Here is a 27,817-nt window from a genome sequence, read left to right on the forward strand (position 1 = left end):
TCGCTTGGGGTCAGAGAGGATTTGAGCTTAGGGGAGGCGGCCGGGGAGAGAGTGAGAAGTAGCCGGATTCTGGACGTACTTTCCGGATAGAGCCAACATCGGAGGGATTCGATGAAGGGGTATGAGCGGGAGGAGCAGGTTTCTGCCCTGCAGGTGTGGGATGGAGATGACCAGGGACTGAGCCCTCTCTCCTCTCCCAGGCGCCCGGAGGAGGCGGGGCGGAGGCTCCGGCCCTGGTGCAGCTCGTCCACGAACACCGGGCGTACTCGATCCCTCGCCGGGTCCCCGACGCCGCGGCCGAGGCGCGTCTCCGCCAAAGTGGCGGCGCCCGGCTCTCTCGTCCCCGGCTCTGAGGTCCGGGCGGGGTGGTTTGGCCGCGAGGCCTGCGGGAAAGCCTTCAAGCGCGCGTGGAAGCTACTGAGCCACGAGGTGGTGCACACGGCCGCGCCCTCAAGCGCCACTCGACTGCAAGGTGCACCGGGACTAGCGGCTAGCGCTGTGCTGCCTGCGGCAAGCGCTTTACGCGGGGCCCGCAACGTGTAGGCGGGAGCGGCGGGCGGGGCTAGGGGCGGAGACAGGAGTGGGTGGCCGGGGAGAGGCGGGGCCTGAAGGAAAGGGGCCGGGCGGGAAGCGAAGGTGGGAGGGGCCTGAGGGAAAGGGGCCGCACAGTGGATGCGGGGCGGGCGGAGCCTGGTAGAAAGGGGCCGGGCGGTGAATCTGAGGTGGGCGGGGCCTGGGGGAAAGGGGCGGACGGTGAATCTGAGGTGGGCGGGGCCTGCGGGAAAGAGGCCGGGCCGTGGGCCGGAGGTGGGCGGGGCCTGATGGAAAAGGGCCGGGCGGTGAATCTGAGGTGGGCGGGGCCTGGGGGAAAGGGGCGGACGGTGAATCTGAAGTGGGCGGGGCCTGCGGGAAAGAGGCCGGGCCGTGGGCCGGAGGTGGGCGGGGCCTGATGGAAAAGGGCCGGGCTGTGAATCTGAGGTGGGCGTAACTAGAAGTTGAAATGTTTTTCATTGATTCATGGCCCCTTGTGGTTCATGTTCTGCAAAACGTTACTTCACAACTTTTGCCTGTTTTGAACCAGGGGTTTTATTTTTGGATATTGATGCCCAATGCTTGTTTTGTATATTATAACAATAATCTGCTGTTCACATCTTTTAGTTTGTGGATTATTTATCTGACTCTGATTCTGAATCTTAACACACTCAGATGTATCTATCTGACTCATCATTTTGTGCTTTTGAATTTTTTCTAATTAAGATTTTTCCGGTTTTGTTGGGAAATTTTTAAAGTTAAAATTCAAATTCAAGTTTGCTTCAACTTCAAGTTAAAGATACAAAAAATTACAAATTACCATTGTTCCCACTAGCACAATAATGAAGAGAGACAAGCTCTGGAATGAGGACTCATAGTCATATGAATTCCTATACTCAAGCTTAACCTGTGTATACATAGATCTGGCCCTAATTAGGATCCTGAGAACTTTGAGAACTGAGGTAATGGGGAGACCCATGCCCAGTCCCATAGATACATACATACGATAGGCCTGAATAGCCGGGTAAAGGCTTTGAAAACTGGGAGGTTAGGGGCGCCTGGGTGGCTCAGTCGGTTAAGCAACTGACTTCGGCTCAGGTCTTGATTTCACGGTTCGTGGGTTTGATCCCTGTGTTGGGCTCTGTGCTGACAGCTCAGAGCCTGGTGCCTGCTTCAGATTCTGTGTCTCCCTCTCTCTGCCCTTCCCCCACTTGTGCTCTCTCTCGCTCTCTCAAAAATAAATAAAATGTAAAAATAAATTAAAAAAAAAAAGAAAAGAAAACTGTAAGGTTAAAAAAAAAATCCAGGGATGCACATCTGGCTCAGTCAGTGAAGTGTGTGATTCTTGATCTCGGGGCTGTGAGTCTGAACCCCATGTTGGGTGTAGAGGTTACTTAAAAATAAAATCTTGGGGTGCCTGGGTGGCTCAGTTGTTTAGGCTTTGGACTCTCGATTTTGGCTCAAGTCATGATCTCATGCTTCCTGAGATGGAGACCCACTTTAGCCTCTGGGCTAACAGCATGGAGTCTGCTTGAGATTCTCTCTCTCCCTCTCTCCCTCTGTACCTCTCATGATCTCAACATAAATAAATAAATATTTTAAAATTTTTTAATAAAATCTTTTTGAAAAATCCGCAATCTTCCTTGCACATAAATAAGACCCAGCGTCTCATAACATAACATTCAAGTGTCCAGAATACCAACCAAATTTACTCAAAATGTAAGGAAAAGCCACAAAAATCTCCACTTACGTGGAAAATAATAATAAACACCAAGAAGTAACAATAATCATCAAAGAATGAGGTGACACCAACGATGGGATTACCTGACTGCCGGAGTCCAGCTCCAGCAGATGCAGGGGTTCCCAAAGGATGAACGGCGTCGGCGAAAAAGTGAAAATAAAACAAAACTAACATAAAAAGCTAAAATAAAAATGGACGCAGACAACCGCAGTGTGTTGAACTGGCCGATTGATTGTAGCAAACGTGGCATTATATTTGCTAGTGATCTCCTTGTAGCCTACGTCATCTACATTTTCTGGCATCACCCAATTTTCAAATTGTTCCTTTGGGTCATCACCCAATAAGGAATACCATGATTGTTTTCTCATAACGTCCCCTCCTGCCCTTTGCTTATTGATTAATTCCTTTCATTGTTTTTATTATGTATCTATGCTTGTCTATAATCTATAAAGTATTTGCTTTGCTGTTCTCATGAAAGGTCATTTATCTCTCAACACCTCAAGTGGAACAGTTACAGGGACATGACCTCTTGGTTGTTTCCCTGAACCATTCGTGGTTTTGAAGAACAAAAGTGTTCGCCTGGGTCTGAGGTGCCAGGAAGGGGCCAAGAGGGCCTTAGAAACCCACGCCTTATACATTCTCAGAGAGACAATGCACCTAGGAACTAATGAACCATTCTGTCCCTTAACCGACTAGGTTCAATCATCATCTGGAATGCCTCCTGGGGGCCAGGTGGGCCCAGGGGTTAGAGTGACCTGAGTCCATAGATAACACTCCTTAGTTACTGGAGTGGGGCTTTCAAATCCATATGTCTCTCCTTTACTGGCCTCCTTTGCTGGCAAATGCATGAGGCTATCCTTCCTGTAAGTAGAGAAGTCTCCATAGGGGGTGGCAAGTGCTAAACCTAAGGCCGCACAATTTCCTGCGGAACCTTATTTTCTTTCCTAATGGCTCTTTTCCTAGTGGGCCTGTCGAGGGCAATTCCCCAACAGACAATACCCCAGGTAGTTTTAAGGCCGAATTACCTAAGAGCGGGAATACAAGAAGCTTCACTGTCGCTGGGCCGCCTTGCAGTCGCCAATCCGTCCACAGCCCAGGCCTTGCCACTCAGGCTGGGATAGCTCGGCTTCCAGCACCTGACAAAGATTTAAAAAAAATTTTTTTTAACGTTGATTTATTGTTGAGAGACAGAGAGAGACAGAGCATGAGCAGGGGAGGGGCAGAGAGAGGGGGAGACACAGAATCCAAAGCAGGCTCCAGGCTCTAAGCTGTCAGCTCAGAGCCTGACGCGGGGCTCGAACTCACAAACTGAGAGATCGTGACCTGAGCCGAAGTCAAACACTTAACCAACTGAGCCACCCAGGCGCCCCTCCTCGTGGGTTCTTAAAGCATACTCAGCAATTGAAAGTAGAAAACATATATAATATTTTTCTGTTTGGGACTTTATTATATATAGAGAGAGGTAATATTGAAGACAACCCGGTCATAAAAGGTAACATGGCCAAAATGGTGGTAAGGCTTTTAGATTCCACTTTATCTTTATTTTTCCTTAAGTAGACACCCCACCCAGTGCAGAGATCAATGCCGGCCTTGAACTCATGACCCTGAGATCAAGATCAAGACCTGAGCTGAGATCAAAAGTCAGACACTTAACTGACTGAGCCACCCAGGCGCCCCTCTAGATTATACTCTAATTAACACAATATTAATACTACTACTGAGGCATTCAGTGTGTGTCTTTTCATCTCTAGTGCAATCGCCAAAAAATCCACGACCACATCTTGTCAAAAACACAACAGATAAATTAAGGTGGAATCTGAAAAAACTCTTCACATAACCCCTGAAAAGCCAAGAAAGGAAAGATAGCCATGCAACACCAAGGGCATAAACAGAAAACAAATACAAAAATGGCTGACCCAGGCTAGATTCTAACATGTCAACAGTCATGTTCAATGTAAACGGCTCAACATGCCAATTAAAGCAGAGATTGTCAACGTGGGTTAACAAAACAAAGACAAACTGACTCAACTCTATGCCGTCTTCCGCAGAAACTCACTTCAAATATAAGGAAATAAGTTGAGTTCAAAGTCAAAGGGTAGGCAATAGTTATGCCATGCAAACACTAGTTCAAAGACGGCTGGGATGGATAGAAAATGGCAGGGCCCAATGGAGACTCCAAATGTCAGGCTTATTTTTGTGACATCCTTAGCCAGGAGGGCCTCTATCAGAATCAGCCGGATACTCTTCATCTTTCCTCTCGCTGGTTCTGTGCAGACCATTTATCCATACTTCACCACTGTGTGGACCTGCCCACTCCCAGCACCAGCCCATATTCCAGCAGCAAAACGTTTTCTGCCAACGTTTCCATGGGCTTCCATTCCTGTGCTCTGTTCCACGAAAGGGACTCAGATCATTCTGGGATAAATACCAGTGGATAAAATGTTAAAGACACAGCATGTTTTTGATAATGACAACATTAAGACTTAGGAATGCCATGAATGTCCTCAACAGAGAGGTTTTTAAAAAAAATGTTTATTTATTTATTTTGAGAGAGTGAGAGAGAAGGGGAGGGGCAGAGAGGGAGACAGAGAATCCCAAGGAGGCCCCACACTGTCAGTGCAGAGACTGAAGTGGGGCTCGAACCCACCAACCGTGAGATCATGACTTGAGCCAAAGTCAAGAGTCGGACGCTCGCCTGACTGAGCCACCCAGCCCCCTGCCCCCCCCCCCCGCCAACAGAGAGTTTTTGTGAGCCTTCCTGCCTTTTGTTGTGAGAAGGTAACATCTCAGAGGTAATATTCACCGGAATTGCTTCTCACATTGCTCAGGAGAACTGGTCTCCCTTGGCCTTGTCAATCACGAACACACTTGCGTTTATCTGCCTCTGCCCAGATGTCCAAGAAATGTGCCAATGGATGAAACAGGATTTTTTAAAAAATATTTTTCAATGTTTATTCACCTTTTTGAGAGACAGAGAGAGACAGAGCATGAGCAGGGAAGGGGTAGAGAGAGGGAGGCACAGAATCCGAAGCAGGCTCCAGGCTCCGAGCCGTCAGCACAGAGCCCGATGCGGGGCTCGAACTCACGAACCGTGAGATCATGACCTGAGCCAAAGTCAGACGCTCAACTGACTGAGCCACCCAGGCACCCCAGAATTTGTTTTTAAAAAGCACTTCGAGGCAGTAGTCCTCTCTTCAGATATTCTTGACGTTAAGATATTAGGATACACTAATAGGTCTCCATGAAATTACACATCAGTCCTCAGGAAATCCTGTGTGATGTGTTGGTGTTACCTGGACCTCGTGCCTTGGACCCTGAACTCAATGATCACACGTCCGTTTATCCATTTTCAGCGGAGAACACTGGATTCTCTCTCCCTGAGTATCTGTCTGAATCACTGTTGTAAACTCTGCTGGTTGAGGTAGGACATCAGATAAGGGTCTCTTCTACTAATGCTTTTGAAGAGCACCTTCTGGGCCTGGTGCCCTTTATTCTCCACCATCCTCAGTAGGGTCTCGTTCCTTCTCTGCTGTGTTGGCATCTGCTGCACCATCTCCTTCTCTTCCTCGGTGAAGACCCCACGGTCCTGAAGATCATCCAGGACTCCATTCAGGTTCCCCATCCTGGCTTGAAGATGACGACGGTGCTCCTTCATAAAGGCCACAGCTGGACAGAAGGAAGCGTTGCAGACTCAGAAAAGGGAAGCTTGCTTATAGGGGTCAGGACCCATGCCCAGCTTCAAGACATAATTCTGCATGGAGACGTTGCTCATTCTCTTTTGTGGGCTGCCCAGGTCTCACAGACGCACGCTCGGGACGCGCAGTCCATTCTCGGGGGTCAATGAACCTAGGGAGAACTCAGCGATACCTCTTCTTCAATCCCAGCCCCCCCCAAGCTTTGAGCACCTTGCCTTCGCTACTTTCCGGTTGTCATCGGAACCCTAGAGAGAGGGCTCTACGTTGCCATCCATCCAACTACTCATCCTTCTAACAGTCTCCGAGTTCCTACATTGCCAGCAGCTGTGCATGACATCAGAGAAGCAGATGGATAAGGCTGGCTCCCCACCCTCAAGGGTCTTCTGCTGCTGAACTGTGTAGAAAGAGATTTACCTGGTTAAGGACCACACAGGACGGACAGGGGCACTGGACGGAAGAAGGTATTTTGCATCATGCTGACTCAGGGTTCCTGTTGGTGCCCATGTATAGTACCTGTGTGACCTTGGCCAAATAACATTGCTTTCTTGTTCCTCAGTTTCTTCACTAAAAGTGTGGGGGGGGGGGGCGCCTGGGTGGCTCAGTCAGTTGAGGTTCCAGCTTTGGCTCAGGTCATGATCTCATGGTCCATGAGTTTGAGCTCTGTGCTGACAGTTCAGAGCCTGGAGCCTGCTTCGGATTCTGTGTCTCCCTCTCTCTCTGCCCCTCTCCTACTAATGCTCTCTCTCTCCTTTAAAAATAAATAAATATTAAAAAACAAGTGCGAGTGCTGGGACACCTGAGTGGCTCAGTTGGTTAAGCATCCAACTTCGGCTCAGGTCATGATCTGGCGGTTCGTGAGTTCGAGCCCCACATTGGGCTCTCTGCTGTCAGCACAGAGCCTGGAGCCTGCTTCAGATCTTCTGTCCCCCTCTCTCTGCCACCCCCCCCCCGCTTGCACTCTCTCCCTCTCTCTTTCTCTTTCAAAATAAAACAGCATTTTTTAAAAAGCGTGATTGCTTTTTATGTACAACTCATGCCTCTAGAACTTTTGCTCTTAACACGGTGGCACAGGTAATTCGTGCCCAGGCATCTGTGGCTATAGCCAAACAGCTTAATTTAATGACGTGATTTCTGTGAAGTCTCGGTCTTTGTACTGAAAAGTCATCGCAAGGGTGTGGTCAGTGACGCCACAGTTTGAATGAATGATGTTGCTGCCACAGAGTCTCCGCTTAACCTATTCTTGCTGCCTCGATTGTTTCAACCTTCCCGTTTGTTTAGCAACTGCTATTCAACCTTCTTCTTCTTAAGTGTATTTACTTTTTGAGAGAGAGAGAAAGAGCACACACGCACGAGCAGGAGAGGGGCAGAGAGAGAATCCCAAGCAGCCTCCACGCCATCAGCGCAGAGCCCGATGCAGGACTCGAACTGGGACATCATGACCTGAGCCGGGATCAAGAGTCGGACGCTCAACCGAATGAGCCACCGAGGCGCCCTTGCTATTCGATCTTCTTAACTGGACATAAACTTCACTTTTTCCTTTGCTCCAGGATGCACTCTGAGACGTTTTCAACTCCCTCAACGCTAGATCCAAGCTCCTCATGTTATCCTCTTCTAAATCCCTCCAGTTTTCCTTGGCAACACGCGCCACAAGTATATTTTGATAAGCAGTGTGGAACGGGCTTCGTTGTTTTCACCTGCTGGAATAGAAACCCCATGCGTGCAGAGAGCGTGTCTGTCTCGAGCTACACTGCATACAACATTGTTACTTCGCGGCCACTACCATGTTCCCACTCTGACGCTCCTCTGTGATTGTCTGGGGAAGCCAGCCACGGTTTATTGACAGGACTAAACAGAAGTGTACGATATGAAGCACAAATACAGGTACCCTGATTATTTAGCATGCTACAAGCCTTTGATAAGCTGCGTTTGTCATCAAGATCATTTTTATCACCATAGTCCCATGAGGGACAAATGTCACCACAGCCTTCAGGTCACAAAGGAGGGGATGACTAGACTCTGAAGCAAAGTCTTCACGGAAGAATTAGTATCAAAGGAGGATTTGAAGGATTTGTAGGACTTCTTTAATGTTTATTTTTGGAAGAGAGAGAGAGCAAGCAGGGTAGGGCCAGAGGATGCGAAGCTGGCTCTGGGCTGACAGCAGTGAGCCCGATGTGGGGCTGGAACTCATGAACCATGAGATCGTGACCCGAGCCGAAGTCGGATGCTCAACCAACTGAGCCAGCCAGGTGCCCCGGAAGGAAAAGGATTTGGGTATGAAATGCAAGATGCCACCAGGCCAAAAGGGAAAGAGGGGTAAAGAGGTGTCATGATTCATGGCACATGGTGGCCAGGATAAAGATTTGACTCAAGATGTGGGCCGGCAGAAGCTTCTGAAGGGTCTTCTAGACAGAGTGAATGAGTGTCAGTTTCATCCTTCAGACGACAGGTGACAGATATCTCTTGCTCAAGAGCTTGTGTGATAGGAAGGGTAGAGACCCTGTATTAATGCTACACACTCACCACCTACATTAAGTCCTTTCAGTTTCCTTTATGCAATCACCTTTACCTGATTCTTCACCAAGATCTGTAGCTGAGTTTGAACCCAGTTGCAACTCCAGGTGTGGGACCTGATTTTCTCCAGCTAGTCTGCCTCTCTCGACCTCCTGACAACACCCGCTGGCCAGGATGGGTCTGTTGCCATGTCAAGCCAATGCGATACCTGAGGAGCCTTCTCCTCCCCAAGAGACACCAGAAAATGCTCTCCTTCTCCTCCTGGATGATCTGTTTTGACAAAGGGGGCCCGTCACTTCTACTGTGTGGAGCCTGACAATCATGGCCAACAACGTGGAAGGCAGAATGGAGTCCTCTGAATCTTGGCTCCTTATTTTATTTTCTTTATTTTCTTTTTAAAAGTTTAGTGCGATCGAGTCCCACGCTCCTCCAACTGAGCCAGCCAGGTGCCCTTTGGCATTTTATTTTAAATAATTTCTTTCCCCGCTACCTACCATCTCCATTAACCTGAACAAATTCCCAGCTAACACCTGATCTTGACATTTACAACAGCCTCATAAGCCAATTCCCACTTCCTGTTCATTCCTCACTCACAGTCATCCACACAGTTCCGAAGGGTGAGTGCCTTGTTACTCACCCTTCAAAAGTCCCCCTTTGCCTTCGGACTAAGCTCCAAAAGAGTTCAACGATCATCCTTATGCTTACAAGTTCTGTTTCTTGCCTGCCTCTCTGGTCTCATGTGGGCTCCGTCTCTCTAAAGTTTGATCCCCAGCCGCCTCGAACTACTCTTACTTAAAGTTCAGCAGATGCAAAATGGTTTCCCAAAAAAGCGTGGTTGCACGCTCAGAGTCTGCGTATTACAGCCTCATGTGTTTGCTGAAGTGCATCAGACTCTGTGTTTGTCTCTGGAACCACTTAGTCTTTGTAAATGAAGAGAAGGTATGAACCCACATTGAGCGACATCACTCAAAGATCTCCTGAAATCAGACTTTTGGTGGAAACACTGCACTGACCTGGGAGGGGAGGAGGGGCCGATGTAGCACCAAACTGGAGCTCCTCTAGGAAGGAAGGAAAAGTTGGAGAATGATATGAAATCAGCTGTATACCTTTATTTAGTTTTTCTTTTCTTTTCTTTTTTAAGCTTATTGCTTTAGTAATCTCTATGCCTATCTTGGGGCTGGAACTCATGACCCCGAGATCAAGAGTCACGTGCTGTACTGATCGAGCCAGACAGGTGCCCCTTGGTTTCTCTAGGCTTTGATGTAACACACTAAAATAAAATAAATTTTTTTAATTTTTAAATGTTTTTATTTATTTTTGAAGGAGAAAGAGAGAGAGAGACAGAGCATGAGCAGGGAAGGAGCAGAGAGAGAGGGAAACACAGAATTTGAAGCAGGCTCCAGGCTCCGAGCTGTCAGCACAGAGCCCGATGCAGGGCTCAAACCCACAAACCATGAGATCATGACCTGAGCCGAAGCTGGACACTCAACCGACTGAGCCACCCAGGCGCCCCTGTAACACACTAAAGTAATTTAATTCCATTTCCTAAGTGAAGGATCCCATTCGAACATTAATACACAAATGGAACCCCATGAGGTAGAAGGTCACCCCCTACGCATTAGGGAAATGCATCAGAGGAAGGAATATATTTTCCCAACATTCCTTCTATTTCTATTTATAAGCCAGTATGTGAGACAATGTGAAGCCAACGCTTAAGTTATCATACTGTTCTACATAAATTATCCTCTAGGAAACAGAACTACCCTATGACCCAGAAGTTGCACCAGATATTATTTAGCCAGAGGATCCAACAAGATCCAGATTTGAAGGGGTTCATGTGCCCCAATGTTTATAGCAGCATTATTTACAACAGCCAAACTATGGAAGAGCCCAACTGTCCATCAACTGATGAATGGATACAGAAGATGTAGCATATATATATATATATATATGTATGTGTGTGTGTGTGTGTGTGTGTGTGTGTGTGTATTACTCAGCCATCAAAAAAAAAATGAAATCTTGTCATTTGTAGCTATGTGGATGGAGCTAGGGTATACTATGCTAAGTGAAATAAGTCCATCAGAGAAAGATGAATACCATAGAATTTCGCTCATATGTGGAATTTAGGAAACAAAACAGATGGACATATGGGAAGGAGAAAAAAAAAGAAAGAAAGAAAGAAGAAAGCAAACCATAAGCGACTCCTAGTGATAGAGAACAAACTGAGGGTTGATGGGAGGGAGGCGGGTGGGGGAGGGGCCGGGTGGAAGATGGGCACTAAGGAGGGCACTTGTTATGATGAACACTGGGTGTTGTATGTAAGTGACGAATCGCTGAATTCTACTCCCGAAACCACTATTGCACTATATGTTAACTAACCAGAATTTAAAGAAAAATTAGGAAGAAAACAATTATCTTCTAGGCAAACGTGTTTTGGCATGAAATACCATCATGAAGTGATTAAATGTGAACAATAAGCGAGTACATTCCTTAAACCTTATAACACTGGGGTTGTTGATAGTGCAGAACTTTGGACACTATAAACTGTCAGTAGATTTATTTTCTTCTCTGGGATGAGACCATAAACAGACCTTCTCCTGTGATAGACTTCACTGCAACCAAGGAGACAGGTGCGTGATTTTTTTCCTACCCCCCCCCCAATTTTAGCCTTATATATATTTTTTTACCTACCTGGCTTCACCAAAGTGTACCAGATCAAAGTCTTGTATCTTTTTTCAGTAATTTCAAGCATGATTGGTTCCTTCATCCTCCCAGCATAGACTTTAGAGAAGACCTGGATTTCTCCAGGGTTCCTGTAGGATAATTTCAACTCCTAGAGGAAACACATGACTTAAAGCATCGGGGGTGGGGGTGAGGGGGTGGAAAGTTCTGTTTGCCTACAGGAAACTGGCCACTGAAATGTAATCCATTTCCCATACAATCTCAGGGCTGGTTGAGAGGAAAACAGAGGGAGAAAGGTCAACATTCTTGGTAAGTTTACAATTTCAGGAAATATTATTGTTCCATGGAAGGAAGAGTAGACCAGCTCTTATCAGGACATGGTTCAGAGAATAATCTTCTCTCTTTTTTTTTTTCTTCAAAAGTACAAAATATTTTGAACCATGTGTTCAATTTGAGTTATATCCAATTCTACTGACCTTGGGTATTATTTCCAGGGGAGGCGAACAAGACACAATATAACGGGAACCAAAATTCAGTGGGTCCACTGGGGGTGAGGTCTGCAGACGTACACCTTGAAATTTAGCTTCCTCCTCATCTATTGCCTGAGGAAGAAGCAGCAGAAGCAAATCAGAGGGCGAAGCTAAAAGGAAATAAGCAAAAGCAGTCGCATACAAAGTTCTCCATATACTGTATCAAGTAGCACGTATGACATCATTCAATGGATGTAAAGGTTCATGTACAGACTGATACATTCAAATATATATGTATATACCTATATATGCATATTCGTATATATATGAATATGTCTCTGTACATAAGGAAGGAATGTCGTTTTGAAAAGGCTCAGGTCATGATCTCACAGCCGTGAATTCGAGCCCCGAATCAGGCTCTGTGCTGACAGTATAAAGCCTCCTTGGGATTCCCTCTCTCTCTCTGCCCTTTCCCTGCTCTCTCACTCAAAATAAACAAATAAACTTTAAAATATTTTCTCTTGTATTTTAAATACCCATGGTTACTCACAACCTAACAACCGCCAGGCCCATACTTGCCTCTTACTGAGCTGTAGGAAAATTAACCAATTGGCCAGCAAAGCAGATGAGTCTTCCCCCACTAACCTCTCCACCGAGGTTGGAGGAACACAAGTGGTACTCTATCCAGGGATGCAGTAGCTATGGGGCCACAATGGCCACCAGCACTTCTGCTTCAGCACTAACCCTGGAAAGGGGGGGGGGGGACTCTGAGCCTTTCACAAATGCACAGGAGGAGGATGACTGCAGAGGGGTGCATGTGTGTTTCATTTAGATATTACTAACGTCCATTTCTACAATGAAATCTCTGCATCACCTCTTCTGCGAGTCCCCATAAGTCTCCTCTCCCTTTTTTGCTTCTCCTTCAAAGCCAGAAAAGGTAGCTCCATTTTTAGCAGAACCAAACTCCTACTGGGATCATTGCGTATGGTTCTAGAGTCAGCACCTACAGATTGACCTTGTGAAGGGTGATTCATGCTTCTATCAATGAAAGCTGTGCCTTGACTTTTCCTATTTGTTTCTTTGTTTGTTTGTTTGTTTGTTGTGTGTGTGTGAGAGAGAGAGAGAGACAGAGAGAGTGCCAAGGAGGGGCAGAGAGAGAGGGAGAATCCCTAGCAGGCTTCAAGCTGTCAGCACAGAGCCCAACACGGGGCTCGAACTCACAAAACTGAGATCATGACCTGAGCCAAAATCAAGAGTCCCACAGTCAACCTACTGAGCCACCCAGGTGCCCCTGTGCCTTGACTTTTCTGTTCAATAGGGAGACAGAAGGTCCAAGGTGATAGGCTGAAAATGTAATTCTCACATCTTCTCCCAAATCTGCAGGCCTTACCTTCGTTAGCAAGGAGTCGCTGGGGATAAGATACAAGTGAAATTTCACATCTTCAGAGTGGAAGTGATAATAGATTAGTGCCGTGGACGTGATGGGGACCGAAAGGCAGGTCCCTCTGGCAAGTCTCAGCAGGATCCCCAACAGAGAGAAGCTAGGGTTTTCCAGGATGGCATAGAAAGGCTCCACTCGGGCTGGCGGCTCCAGGACCATCCCTTCATCCTTAAAATGGGCAACTTGGAACCAAGATATATCGACCTCATTTGCTGCAGGGCAACCAGAAAGGCCATTAGACAATGTTCCCCACCGTCCCCACAGCCTCCTCTCTCCCCTCTGTACCTGGGAGAGAGATGACGTGGGGGAGGTGGATTTCAGTGATGACCCCCTCAGGCTCCACAGAGATGTCCAATAAAGGGCCGGCCACCATCCACTTCTCGTGATGCTGTAACTTCAGGTCCAGGTGCCGACCCCAAGAATCGAACGTAACCGTCACGGTCACTGCTGCTGTTACCAGGAAGCCAAGGCCTGTTGCTGGCCACAGATAGAAGCCGGCCACGGGGAAGTGGACACTGAAAAGAGTCAGAATGATAGTCATACAGGGACAACACCAGGACTTTGATTTAAAGAACAAATGTGCAGGGGCACCTGGGTGACTCAGTCGGTTGAGTGTCTCACTCAATTTCAGCTCCAGTCATGATCTCACAGTTTGTGAGTTCGAGCCCTGCATTGGGCTCTGTGCTGACAGCATGGAGCCTGCCTGGATTCTCTCTCTCTTTCCCCCCCCCTCTCTTTCTGCCCTCTCCACCACTATCAGAAATAAATAAACATTTAAAAAATAAAGAACAATTGTGCAGAGGGATGTGATGTTTGGGGTGGAGCAAGGTTCAAGATTCATCTGTGACTTTCACCACATTAGAAAATTCTGTGGGGGAGAGGGGGCCCCTGGGTGGCTCAGTTGGTTGAGCGTCCAACTTCAGCTCAGGTCATGATCTCACGGTTTGTGAGTCCGAGCCCCGTGTCAGGCTCTGTGCTGACAGCTCAGAGCCTGGAGCCTGCCTCGGATTCTGTCTCCTTCTCTCTCTGCCCCTCCCCCACTTGTGCTCTGTCCCTCTGTCTCTCAAAAATAAATAAATGTAAAAAAAAAATTTTTTAAAGAAAATTCTGGGGAATTAATTAGGCTTTCTGGGCCCTGATTTCTCTGTATTCTACATCTGTCAAAATTAAAATACCAACTCGGAATATGGAATACAGAGAATATTGACAAAATTTCAGATGTCTTAAGAGATATATCATGTACGTGTATACATGTTAAGTATCACACATTATATACTTCCTTTATAGCAGAATTGTGTTTAAACAATCAGCATCTTCGATTCTTACCTGTATCTGTTTGCACTCTTATCAATCAACTCAATATCCACATTTCCTTCAGGTCCCAGAAACTGATTACTTTTACAAACCGGTTCAGTCCCAGAACAGAGTTTAGCAACCAGGTGGGGCACTACTGTCTTCTCTTCCCAGCAAGTATCTTCTGAAAAAAATATATTGCATGTGTCATATGTGGATTGTTGAAAAAGGCATGGCCTGAAGGGGTCCTGGATGTTGAATTGCACATGTACTGTTGGGAATCCAGATATCAGAGAGAAGGGTATGGGACGAGCACAAGCGGCTTTGTTTTGAATCCACACAGAGAAAGCCACAAGAAGGTTCTTTGTTACTGCTGAAATTACACCCCCAAATTTAAGAAGGAAGTCAGGCTGGGCAGCATGGGGGGGGCAGGGGGTGTATTTGCCTAAGTCAGGAACCACAGCAGCTAAATTTCTACATGGTCCCAAGGAGCAGAAAATGCTTGTTGCTGGTGAGGGAAGCCAAGTCCATAAAGCGAACAAGCATGAAAGCTGAAAAGGCAAAGACACATCTGTTCACTCTCGTCCTCTCCACCATCCATCTCGTGGCACCCCCAGACCATCACCCGTTCCCTGAACGCTTCCAGGATCCGGCTGCACAACAATGCTTGGAGACCCTCCATGCACGCACTGCTGAATTCACTTCCCACTGCTTAGGCTCTGGGCGAGGATGATTTGCATAGAACAAATATCTCTAACCTGGGCGATAGAAATCTTTTAGACACTGTCCTCTGACAAAAATTGGTTTATGAGGAATTATATATGATGGAATCTCATTTTGCAGAGAGTAGAGATCTTGTATAGGAAAAATGAAAAGTCTCAATTAAACAGTTACTTAACCTCTCTGAGTTTTTTTCCTCATGTAGAATTGCTCTGAATCTTGGTACCTGGCTGTGTGATACCCAGCGAAAATAGCACACAATGTTAGCTATTCATGTGATTAGCTTATCCAGTGACCACATGACTGGGAAGACAGGAGTTGGGCTGGGGATCAAGATACAGCCAACACCAGTGCCCTGCTCTCCTTGAATCTCGCATGGCTTTCAAACTACTTCACACCATGTAGGACAGTTTTCAACCATCAGCACTTAGAGGTGGAGCAAGTAATGACAAAATCTAAAATAGTCACGTTGGGTAATTTTTTCCAACCCAACACAATGAGCATAGATATATGGGCTGAATTTGGAGATGGAACCTATAAGAAGGTATTACTGGTTAAATGAGTCATAAAAGGGGTGCCTGGGTGGCTCAGTCAGTTAAGTGTCCAACTTCGGCTCAGGTCATGATCTCATAGTCCATGAGTTTGAGCCCCGCATCAAGATCTATGCTGACACCTCGGAGCCTGGAGCCAGCTTCAGATTCTGTGTGTCCCTCTCTCTCTGTGCTCATCCCCTGTTCATGGTCTCTCTCACACTCTCTCTTAAAAATAAATAAACATTAAAAAAAATTTTTAATGAGTCATAAGAAAGAACTCTTTATCCAATAGGAAAGGTGACCTGGTGTCCTTACAAGAAAAGGAAGGGGGACCAGATCTCTCTCTCTCTCTCTGGATGCACAAAGAAAAGGCCATGTGAAGACCCAGGGAGAAGGTGGCCATCTACAAGCCTTTGACCAAATCTACCAGCCTTTGATCTGAGACTTCTAGCTTCCAGAACCAGGAGAAAATTAACTTCTATTGTTTAAGGCTCCTAGTGTACCGTATTTTGTTATGGCAGACCTACTAGACCAATACAATGGAAATGTCTCCTAACCAAATACAATCCAATGCTGCCACACCTCACCTGCCAGCTGGAAGATTTCTCACCTCTAAGTTTGCTTTATTTGTCTTTGAAGTAGAATCTCTATAATCCACTCATAGAGTTTCCATGGATAATAAAAAGAGAATATGTGTAATAACCCTAATAGAGTATTTGGAATATGGAATTCATTCCTGATATAACGTCCAAGATTTTGAGTACTTCGTATCCCCATTTAAGTTGTATGGAGGATGGTGTTAGAGATAAGAAAATTTGTTTTTGGTCGTCACTGCCATAAAGGAATTCAACACTGTCTTCTCTACGTAAAGCCACGGGACATTTCCATCAACCCACTGACACAGCCCTGGCCTCATCTCTATGTTAGCCAATTACCTGATTCTTGACTCTGTGAAGATTCCTGGTCTTCAGATTCGCTTCTGAATGGAGAACTTGAGTGTCAAAAATGAGGAAAATATTAGAAATTAGTTCACAGCAGGCACCTGGCTATCAGTAGAGCATGAGGCTCTTGATCTTGGGGTCATGAGTTTGAGCCCCATGTTGGGTGTAGAGATTACTTACAACCAAAACTTAAAAAAAAAAGAAATAAATCAGTTCACACACACGCAATAATAATAATAAATAATAATAATAATAATAATAGTAATAGTAATGAAAGGGATGTGATTAAAAACTAGAGCTGTTTGGCCCAAACAGTGGCCACTAGCCAAAAGAGGCCATTTAAACTTTTAATTTAATTTAATTTAATTTAAAATTCAGCTCCTCAAGGGTGCCTGGGTGGTTCAGTTGGCTAAGAGTCCAACTTCATTCAGGTCATGATCTCACAGTCCATTGGTTTGAGCCCCTCGTCGGGCTCTGTGCTGACAGCTAGAGCTTGGAGCCTGCTTAGGATCCTGTATCTCCCTTTCTCTCTGTCCCTCCCCCACTCATGTTCTGTCTCTGTCCATCTCTTGAAAATTAATAAAATTTAAAAACAATTTAAATTCAGCTCCTCAGCTGTACTATCCACATTTCAAATACTTAATACCTACATGTGGAAAATGGATAACATATTGGCTACCGCAGAACAGAACATTTCCATCATCATGGAAAGTTCTACTGGACAGTTTTATTAGACTCTCAAAAAAGGGATAACTTGGACAAAGAGAGGGTTGTTAACAAAATGTAAGCATAGTAGAACTAAGAGGATCTCTCAACCCAAATGTGTTTTGACCACTCTACCTCCTGTCCTATTATACCAGTGTCCAAAGTGGCCATACCTAACTTCTATTGTTTAAGTTGCTCTGGCTGGGGGGCGCCTGGATGGCTCAGTCGGTTAAGTGTCCCAACTCTTGATTTCGGCTCAGGTCATGATCTCATGTTTTGTGGGTTCGAGACCCACATCATTCTCTGCGCTGACAGTGCAGAGCCTGCTTGGGATTCTCTCTCTCTCTCTCTCTCACTCTCTCTCTCTCAAAATAAATAAACTTAAAAAAATATTTAAGTTGCTCTGACTGTGTCACTTCAGCTGGCAGTAGGGGCAGGACTGGAGGGGGACAAGAATTTTGTGACCACATGGGTTTGTGAGATGCGACTGCTTATATTTCCAAATCCAATGGGCATGATGGCAAAGGAGGTCTGAGAGACAATATTCCAGGGCAAGTTAGATGCACGCTTCCCACTCTGAGTCTTTTACTGTGGAGACTTTTTACTACCAACAAAGTACTGTGAACACACGTGCCTGGTGTCACTAAATGTCAACAATGGTTAGAGAAGGATTTTCCAATTTTAGTATATGTGCTGCCGAAGCGAACACTAGAGAAGAATTTTCGAAATGAGCCTGCAAAACTTCCTGGAGAAAATTCACAGAAACAAGAAGCTGACATCGGTGAGGGTCAAAAGACACAGCAGGGGAAGAGGAAGAGAAGAAAAAGCAGAAGAGAGGTACAAGAGGTCCAATAAAGCAAAAAAGAAGACTGTACCACAAAAGATTCTGATCGCCAAAATTCCCAGAGTGAAGAAGAAATATGTGACAGGATTACGTGGCTTTGCAACTTTCGAAATTGATCTTAAAGAAGCGCAGAGACTTGTTGCTCAAAAATTCTCGGGGCGCCTGGGTGGCTCAGTCGGTTAAGCATCCGACTTCGGCTCAGGTCATGATCTCACGGTCCGTGAGTTCAAGCCCCGCGTCGGGCTCTGTGCTGACAGCTCAGAGCCTGGAGCCCACTTCGGATTCTGTGTCTCCCTTTCTCTCTGCCCCTCCCCTGCTCATGCTCTGTCTCTCTCTGTCTCAAAAATAAATAAAAACAGTAAAAAAATTTAAAAAAAAATTCTCCTGTGGGGACTCAGTAACAGGAGAGGATGAGATCATCATTCAGGGAGACTTTATATATGACATGATTGATGTCACTCAGGAAAAAATGGCCAGAGGTGGATGATGATGGCTACAAAGATCTTGGAAAAGCAAAGAAGTGATTTTAAAAATTTGTCTGTAGTTAATGATCATAACTGAGAGTTGATGTGGCCAAAGGGAGAGAGGACTTAAATACATACACACACACACACACACACGTACACACACACACACACACGTTTATGTGTGTGTGTGTGTGTGCACGTGTGTGTGTGTGTGTGTCCTACAGTAAAACTGTAGATTTCAGCACACTTGGTATTTTCACTGTTCTGCATAAGGTTGGTTCGTTTTTTTAACTGCCAAAGTCTGATAAACAGAGGGGAGACTGTAATGCTTATACATGAAATAGAATTTAGTCAAATAAACATTTTGGGTCATTTAGCATTAATTAATTAATTGGCTCTCATTTGTGTCATGTAACTTTTGGAATAAAAACACTGAATTAGCAATTGACTCATGGGTGAAACACATGCCCCCATAGCAGTGGTGCCCAAACTGGACTGCACCTGGGAAGCTAAACCACTCGTGCGCCCCCCCCACCCCCCACAACTCACACAAATACCTATCACAAAACACAGGCCACAGCCCGTACCAATTAAGTCAGGAGGTTGGTGGTGAGACCAAAGCACCATTACTTTTAAAGCTTCCATGATTCCACTATTTAGACAAAGCTGAAAATCATGATCTATGGGGTGAGCTAGTGGTTCATGAGGCACCTGGTTGTGAGAATCTGTCCCTAACACATGAGGACAACCAACACAATCCAGGCTCTGTCTTGGGGAGTTGGAAATTTGGAATGAATCAAGACCTGGGGTATCACAAGGCAAGAATCCTAGTTCCTAAAAAGAGGTATGATGAAGGATGCCTGAGCGGCTCAGTCAGTTGAGCGTCTGACTCTTGATCTCAGGTCATGATCTCATGGCTGTGAATTCGAGCTCTGTGTTGGGCTCTGTGCTCGTCATGAAGCCTGCTTAAGTTAAAAAAAGGGTGGGGGGCGCCTGGGTGGCGCAGTCGGTTAAGCGTCCGACTTCAGCCAGGTCACGATCTCGCGGTCCGGGAGTTCGAGCCCCGCGTCAGGCTCTGGGCTGATGGCTCGGAGCCTGGAGCCTGTTTCCGATTCTGTGTCTCCCTCTCTCTCTGCCCCTCCCCCATTCATGCTCTGTCTCTCTCTGTCCCAAAAATAAATAAAAAACGTTGAAAAAAAATTTTAAAAAAAGGGGGGGAGGGGGAGATGTGATGAAAGAGGAAACAAAAGCATTGTTTTCTGTGGGTAAAGTAGTTATGGCATAATTGCTTCCATGGTATCATGAAATGTCTAGTTTCACTGATGTGTTCTTAGATTCCCTTCATTTCTTGATCTACACACGTAATCCTTGATCCCCAAACTCCTTATCTATTCCTTGCTACGTCTATTCACTTCAACATGAAAGGGATTAACAGAGAAATTGATACACAGGCTATGGATAAAAAAGAACACATATTTGCAGAAGTGGACTTAAAAGAAAGAATCTGTGGCTCTTTTCTCAAAAGCGTTCTTGGGCAAGCCACCTGCGAGAAACTTGACCTGCCCTGCTCAGTCTTGGCGCTATGTCTGAGGCTACAGAAGCAGTCATGGATTGTGTTGGCCCCATGCAAAGCATGGAGGTTACATACACTGCCTTCTGTGTGATGCTCCTGCACGCTGGATTCCAATGGGTGGCAGAGGTTGGGATTTCGGTAGTGGGAGGAACCTCTGGTGAGTGGGAGCCAATTCATTCCAGTAGGTGGGATCCGACTGTTAAATTTTTCAGGAATTTTGTGGGCAGGTTGTTAAACACAGCTATTATTAAGAATTAAGTTACCGGGGCGCCTGGGTGGCTCAGTCGGTTAAGCGGCCGACTTTGGCTCGGGTCATGATCTCGCAGTCCGTGAGTTCGAACCCCGTGTCAGGCTCTGTGCTGACAGCTCGGAGCCTGGAGCCTGTTTCAGATTCTGTGCCTCCTTCTCTCTCTGACCCTCCCCTGTTCATGCTCTGTCTGTCTCTGTCTCAAAAATAAATAAACATTAAAAAAAAAAGAATTAAGTTACCTAAGACTTTCATTTAAATAGACCATATTACAAATAAATAAACGCTCGCATTTTTCTACATCTTACTGTATTCTGCACTCTTTTCTCTAAGTTTGTTATTTATTCTTTTGTCATCTCTACACTCAACATGGGGCTCCAACTCAGGGTCCTGAGATCAAGAGTTGCAAGCTCTTTCTACTGAGCCACCCAGGCGCCTCTATACTCTGTACTCTTGAGGTTATGTTACTAGTTTGAAATCCACCATGATACAAGTAATCACCCCACAGAAATTGGACGGCACTACAAATAAAAGCTCTCTCCCTCCCCTGAGGAAGCTGGTGTTGAATATTTTCCAGCACACCCCTTCAGGGACCCCCCTCCGTCCTTCAGCCTCGTCATGAGCCAGATTCCCAAGGCACTGAGTTAGTAATTTGTTTTGGTTCCCAGCTTAACCAATGACACAGTGATCTTTGCATCCATGACTGCCTTTTCGTGTATAGCTTCTCATCCTGCCTTCCTGGAAGAAGAGGTGGTTGATCTCATTCATAAATTTGTGGGTTTGCTGGTAAGACTGTATAACCTCATTCGTTCTCCCCCTGATTCCCATATAAATGACCAAATTCCCCTGATTCTTGTGCGCACCTCTGGTATCGAGGAACAGAATCCAGTACGATTACAGCTTTTTCCATATAATCATTCCCCTTACCAGGAAATCTCTTCCTCACAGGACTCAGTTCCAAGAGCAGTGATGTGCGGTGGTGGCTTTGATATCAACACTTCACAATATCCTCCACTTTCTGAGAAAGTAGAAAACTGGTCATCCTGTATCTGCGCAGCCGAAGAGCGGGGGTGAGATACGTCATCATATCCACTGCAAACAGAACGGAAGTTGTGTTATGAATACAGCACGGAGGCCTGGTAGAAGGACAATCTTGGCAGCATGATTTTATGTTAAAAGCCATGGACCCCATGCTTTGTCTTTATGGAAGCCTTCTCTCAAGCCCCCATGAGTCCACCTCACCCTGCTTCATACCAGATATCACTGTGTCTCTATTTCCCATTCCACATTGCTCTCTCCATCCCGGGAAGCAGAACTCAGTCGATTCTCAACACCAAGTACTTGCTGTAACATTTTGTTTCATACTAGATTGTTGACCTAAGTGACCTTGTTGAGAAGTTTAGGGAGAAGAGAAGATTCCTAGCTTATATTCTGCCTTCACCCATCATTGGTGCCCGAGAGAATGGGACCCTAATGTGAGTGAGTGAAATTCCAGGATATCAGTGAGATTATGTTCTGTAAGAACCCACCCAGAACAGGGGCACCTGGGTGGCTGAGTTGGTTAGCAACAGACACTTGACTTTGGCTCAGGTCATGATCTCATGGTTTTTGGGTTCAAGCCCCAAGTTGGGCTCTGCGCTGGCAGTGCAGAGCCAGCCTGGGATTCTCTCTCTCTGCCCCATCCTTGTTCATGCTCTCTTGTTTTCTCTCAAAATAAGTAAACATTTAAAAATGTAAGAGGAAAAGAACCCATTCAGTACGAATGCTCCTTTTCTACCTCCTGCCTCCACATGATGAGATACACCTGAGATGCTAAACGATGGCTATCAGGCTTATTTCCTTCTTCCACTGGGGATCCTTGTCAAGATATGGAACAGAAAAGTCCTATGCTAGGTCCTTTCTTCTTCTTCACACTTGAGAGCTGGGGTCCAGGGTCCCTTGGCTGGCTGATATCAAGATTGGGGTTAAGAGCAAGGGAGCATCCTTTGGGCCAAGACCTGTACTGTCTAATATGATAGCCACTAGACACACATGCCTATTTAAACTTAAATTTTAATTAATTAAAATTTAAAATCAGTTTCTCACTTGAGCTAGCCATATTTCAAGTGGCCAAACATCGTAAGTGGACAATGGTTTTCATATTAGACACCACGGATATGAGCTATGCCCATGCTGGCAAGAATTCTATTGATAGCCCTGACCTTAATCATCTACGATGGTGCACTTGACTAGAGATTGGCATTGGAGTAACTGGCATTGGTTCAACCAAATAAAGTGGTTTATTGAGTCCTACAAGCCATGGTACCCTGTATAGAAATATCCTATTGAGAAAGGGTGGATAGACGAAGCAACACTGAGAAATTCTTGTGTTCATCGGCAATATATTCTAGCCTGTCAAATATTACCTTGAAATAAAATCTATATCTGAGTTACTAGTACTGGGTCAATGTCAATTTCCAAATTGTGGCAGTGATATTTTTGTTGTTGTTGTTATTGTAGTTAGAGAGAGAAGAGTGGGGGAGGGGCAGAGGGGGAGAGGGAGAGAGAGAGAGAGAGAGAGAGAGAGAGAAAATCTCAAATCTCAAGCAGGCTTCATGCTCAGCTCTGAGCCCAATTCAGGGCTGGATGCCACGACCCTGGGATCATGACCTGAACTGAAATCAAGAGTTGGCACTCAACCGACTGAGCCACCCAGGCGCCCTGACAATGACTACGGTTATAAAAGATATCATCATTAAGGGAAGCTGGGTTAAGTGAACATTTTTGCTCATTCTGTACTACTTTGGCTACTTCCTGTGGGTCTTAAACCATCTCAAAATAAAAAGTCATAACGACGAAAAAGAAAGAATACGCTGATTTTTATGCAAATAATGTCAACGTCTTTGTTTTTCACTGATCTCTATGAGACAGAGGGACAAGATCCAGAATCTTCCATTTTATCCACACTGAATATAGTATCTCTTACCTGAAAAAGTCAGCTTTGCATCGGTCCTGAGAAGGGGTAGAGATCTGTTTTTGTTTTTGCTTTGACCGGGCGGACATCTTCCACGGTGACAGGTAGAAGTTCTCTGAGTGGTAGACGTTCTTTTCCACTTTGTCTGCATCACTGATGCACACACACAACCTGGAAAACACAAAGGGTGTTGTGATTTGTGTATGTGCAGGGAACTGGATAGGGGGATGGTCTCCTCACTGTGATGCAGTGGAAGTAACACAAACCAGATGCCTCATCCTCAGAGTGATGCATTTTCTGATGTCCACCTTGGGATTCACTTATTTCACTGTGTTGACTGTTACCCCATCACCACTCAGCAGACAGTGAGCTCATCTCAGGAGACATGGCTCATTTGATTCTCAGTGCTTCATGTTCATCACATGTATACGTAATACTTGGTAAGACTTAATACAGACTCGAATATAACTTGTACAACAATATTGCGTGCTAGTAAAGTAGGGAGTGTGAGAAGTTCCTTACTCTTCTGCTGCCCTTCATCGGTCCCCAAAAGGGGGAACTTTTGTACAATTGCACCACACTAGATGAATTAAACTTCCCCCAAAGCAACATCTGTTTATTTAGTGTGAGTCTGTCGTGACTATGGCGACCAAAGAGAAGAGAATCCAAAGGCTGGTTCTTGGCACTTACAGCCAAATCAACATCGTTGCTTAACTCTCTGAGGGAAGTATCAGTTTCCTGACTTGTAAAGCAAGGATATAACACCATCCTCGCAAACCCTTGTGATGATTAATTCTAGCAGGGGAATGTTACCCAGTACCCAACCTAAAAAATGTTAGATTCCCAAAGAAAATACCTCACGTCAGTTACGCTCAATATTCCCTAGCATGGGGGGCTTGTACACCTGCTATATTGGCTGCATCTTTGGTCCAATTCATTTGTGTCCAGTTCCAAGATGAGGCAAAAATGTGCTTTCATTGGTCACAAAGAAAACAAGAGCCTCTGGAAGGTGTGCTGTTGAGGAGTAGCTGAAGCGTTCATGGATACAGCCTAGTGAGTTCGCCTTGTGCCTTGGGATGGCCAAAAGCACAGCCATGGCATCAGGGAAAGAGTTGGAGGAACGTCCATAGACTCACTTGTGCTCAGGTATGAAGTTGTGGTCAGAGTCAAGGTCATATTACCCAACGAAGGGGAGAGAAAGTCTAGGTAGTACATCTGGCCATCCAGGAAGGTGTTCCCCCTCAGGTATGTTGACACGAGTGAATGAAAAAGAAATGTAAGTAGAGCCTTTTCTTTAAAAAGAAAAAAGAAAAAAGAAAAAGCAAGGACACCTGGGGGGACTCAGTCGGTTAAGCGTCTGACTCTTCATTTTGGCTCAGGTCATGATCTCACGGTTCATGAGATTGAGCCCCGCATTGGGCTCTGGGCTGACAGCACAGGGACTACTTGGTATTCTCTCTCTCTTCCTCTCTCTCTCCCCTCTCTCCCCCTCAAAATAAATAAATACACCTAAAAATTTTTTAATAAAATTAAATAAATAAAACAAAAAGACCATAGTACTCAGTATTTCATGCATCAGTAACGAGGGGACAGAGGAAAATAATGAGGTACAGAGGATACAAAGCCATCAAAAGTCCTCGAAGGGCAGTATATATACTCTCACCATGTCAGAGGGCATCTTTTACATATGCGTATCCTTTTCTTAGATGTATATTTTTCCATTTTATCAGCCGGTGTGTTTACCTCTCTGCTACGTCTCTATTAACCCTGAGAAAAGAAAAGGAAATTGTATTCACATAAGTTGGAAGAACCTGCAGATAAATGTTAGCTTTTATGTCGCCACGCAATCGCCAACATTGCTTATTGTCCGCTCAAAAGAGGTACATCAGGTGAATTGTTCCCAGTAATGCTAGGCACTTGGAAGAGAGACCCAGAAAAAACTGTGAATTTTAAAAATTATTTTTTAATTTTTCAATTTGTTAAGTGTTTGTTTCTTTCTGAGAGAGAGAGAGAGAGAGAGTGCAAGCAGGCTAGGGGCAGAGAGAGAGAGGGGGACAGAGGATCTGAAGTGGGCGCCCTGATGACAGCAACGAGCCCAATGCAGGGCTCTCTCTCTCTCCTTCTCTTCTCTGTCTCTCTCTCTCAGAACAAATAAACTTAAAAAAGAAAAAAAAAACCCAGAGATTAGAACCACATGGTAAACACGGGCAAATACCAAAAACCATAATACCGATTAAAACTCAAAGAGATTCATTACAGCCCAATACCGAAGAAAGATTTGTAGGAAGCTATTACAGACTCTGCAGAAGTGAAGGTCTTTTCTAAGTTAATTTATTTATTTTAAGAGAGAAAGAGAACGAGTGGAGGAGGGGCAGAGAGAGAAGGAGACAGAGAATCCCAAGCAGGCTCCCCACCACCAGCATACAGCCCAACACAGGGCTCAATCCCAAGAACTGTGAGACCATGACCTGAGCTGAAACCAAGAGTCTGTCCTCAACGGACTGAGCCACCCAGGCACAGAAGTGACTTTGATTTTGCTTTCTTCTGAGTCAGATGCCGGCTCTGTCTGGCTCAAATCTACCCACAACCAGCTGCAGGGGGTTCTGAAAGCCCACTTCCCCTGCTGATTTCAAAAGGAGCTTGGAACTAGGCAATCTGCAGCTAAGGGCATCCTCCCATCTGTCCCTCCCTCCCTGAAGCCACCCTACTTGATCTTTTCCTGCAGTACTTACCTAAGTCTCGGCTTCCCCAGGGCACAGAAAGGAGAAGGCAGAGCTGGTGGCTCAGACATCCCCAGGCTGCCCCAGGTTGTGTTCATCTGGGGAAAGACTACCCCAAAGGGAAGAGGCTGAGGCTGAGTCAGAGGAGAATTAGGGACCTCCTCTTATTAAAAGAAGAAGTCCTGCCTCTTGTTATTTATGACATAATACTTTCCCAAGAATGTGTGATCATTGATGCTCAATTTTACTTTTTTTTAACGATTTTACTTGTACGTAATCTCTACCCCCAACATGGGGCTCAAACTCACAACCCTGAGATCAAGAGTTGGGTGCTCTACCCACTGAGCCAGCCAGGTGTCCCACTGATACTCAATTTGAAATGTAATTATAATAATACTTTTACCGTAATGTTGTTGATATTAATAATTTTGAATAGTGCGTGTAATACTGTAATTATTAGAAGGTAGCTTTGTTGGGGCGCCTGGGTGGCTCAGTCAGTTAAGGGTCCGACTTCAGCTCCGGTCATGATCTCACAGTTTGTGAGTTCAAGCCCCACGTTGGGCTCTGAGCTAGGCATGAAAACTAATTCAAAAAAAAAAAAAAAGGCAATAAGGGGAGCCTGGGTGGCTCAGTAAGCTAAGCATCCAACTCTTGGTTTTGGCTCAGGTCACGATCTCACAGTTCCTGGGTTCGAGCCCTGCATTGGGCTCTGCACTGACTGTGCAGAGTCTACTTGGGATTCTCTCTCTCTCCCTCTCTCTGCCTACTCACACTGTCCCTGTCTCTATCAAGATAAGTGAATAAATTTTAAAATAAAATTAAATAGGGGCGCCTGGGTGGCTCAGTCGGTTAAGCGTCCAACTTCGGCTCAGGTCATGATCTCACAGTCTGTGCGTTCGAGCCCTGCGTCGGGCTCTGTGCGGACAGCTCAGAGCCTGGAGCCTGTTTCGGATTCTGTGTCTCCCTCTTTCTCTGACCCTCCCTGTTCATGCTCTCTCTCTCTCTCTCTCTCTCTCTCTCTCTGTCTCAAAAATAAATAAGTGTTAAAAAAATTTTTTTAAATAAAATAAAATAAAATAAAATAAATAATGGCAAGAAAAAGCAACCCAACTTTATTATTTAAAAAAAATTTTTTTTTAAGTCTTATTCATTTTTGAGAGGCAGAGACAGAGCACGAGCAGGGGAGGGACACACAGAATCCGAATGGGATCCAGGCTCTGAGCTGTCAGCACAGAGCCCGACATGAGGCTGGAACTCAGGAACTGTGAGATCATGACCTGAGCTGAAGTCGGACGCCCAACAGTCTGAGCCACCCAGGCGCCCCAAGCAACTACCCAACTTTAGATGTTGGCCAGGATCTGGATGCCATTGTCCTAATGCTCACTTTTTTTTTTTTTTTATAATTTTAAGTAATCTCTGTACCCAACATGGGGCTCGAACTCACAACCCTGAGAACAAGAGCCACGCGCTCCCCTGGGTGGCTCAGTCATTTGAGCGTCAGACTTCGGCCCAGGTCATGATCTCGAAGTCTGTGAGTTCAAGCCCCGCGTTGGACTCTGTGCTGACAGCTCAGAACCTGGAACCTGCTTCAAAGTCTACATCTCTCTCCCTCTCCGCCCCTCCCCTGCTTGTGCTCTGTCTCTGTCTCTCTCTCTCTCTCTCAAAAATAAGCATTAAAAAAATTAAAAAAAAAAAAAAACAACCCAGTCACACGCTCCACCAAGCAAGCCAGAATATAGAGTAGGATATA

At 45.5% G+C, this 27,817-nt stretch overlaps 1 protein-coding gene and 1 pseudogene across 9 annotated transcripts; one reads left to right on the forward strand and one right to left on the reverse strand.

Moving 5' to 3' along the window:
• Positions 1-3,264: 3,264 nt before the first annotated feature.
• On the reverse strand, positions 3,265-26,216 carry CARD8 (caspase recruitment domain family member 8). Of its 9 annotated transcripts, none has more exons than XM_053210786.1 (12): positions 26,080-26,216; positions 25,011-25,114; positions 23,360-23,518; positions 21,322-21,486; positions 16,553-16,608; positions 14,398-14,548; positions 13,357-13,586; positions 13,021-13,283; positions 11,637-11,762; positions 11,170-11,311; positions 9,492-9,536; positions 3,302-3,408 (listed from the first exon to the last, which is right to left on the reverse strand). In XM_053210786.1, exons 2-12 carry the CDS (start codon positions 25,067-25,069, stop codon positions 3,380-3,382), a joined length of 1,425 nt encoding a protein of 474 aa, XP_053066761.1. In that variant the 5' UTR covers positions 25,070-25,114; positions 26,080-26,216; the 3' UTR covers positions 3,302-3,379. The 9 variants fall into 9 exon arrangements, with proteins under 9 accessions (XP_014938526.1, XP_053066761.1, XP_014938521.1 ...); XM_015083035.3 differs by lacking the exon at positions 3,302-3,408 and adding an exon at positions 5,199-5,938 and having other exon boundaries at positions 14,398-14,545; XM_015083036.3 differs by lacking the exon at positions 3,302-3,408 and adding an exon at positions 5,199-5,938 and having other exon boundaries at positions 13,021-13,253.
• Positions 17,209-21,016, forward strand: LOC106984814 (density-regulated protein-like; annotated as a pseudogene).
• Positions 26,217-27,817: the final 1,601 nt, after the last annotated feature.

Source organism: Acinonyx jubatus, chromosome E2 (assembly GCF_027475565.1).
Source record: "Acinonyx jubatus isolate Ajub_Pintada_27869175 chromosome E2, VMU_Ajub_asm_v1.0, whole genome shotgun sequence".
NCBI lineage: Eukaryota > Metazoa > Chordata > Mammalia > Carnivora > Felidae > Acinonyx > Acinonyx jubatus.

Excerpts from the sequence above, each read along its gene's own strand:
- CARD8 (XM_015083034.3), bottom strand. The coding sequence starts at position 25,069 with ATGGAAAAATATACATCTAAGAAAAGGATACGCATATGTAAAAGATGC. Across the intron at positions 23,519-25,010 it reads AAAAGATGCCCTCTGACATG|GTTGTGTGTGTGCATCAGTG; the intron begins GTGAGAGTATAT and ends TGTGTTTTCCAG. Across the intron at positions 14,549-16,552 it reads TTCACAGAGTCAAGAATCAG|AAGATACTTGCTGGGAAGAG; the intron begins GTAATTGGCTAA and ends TATTTTTTTCAG.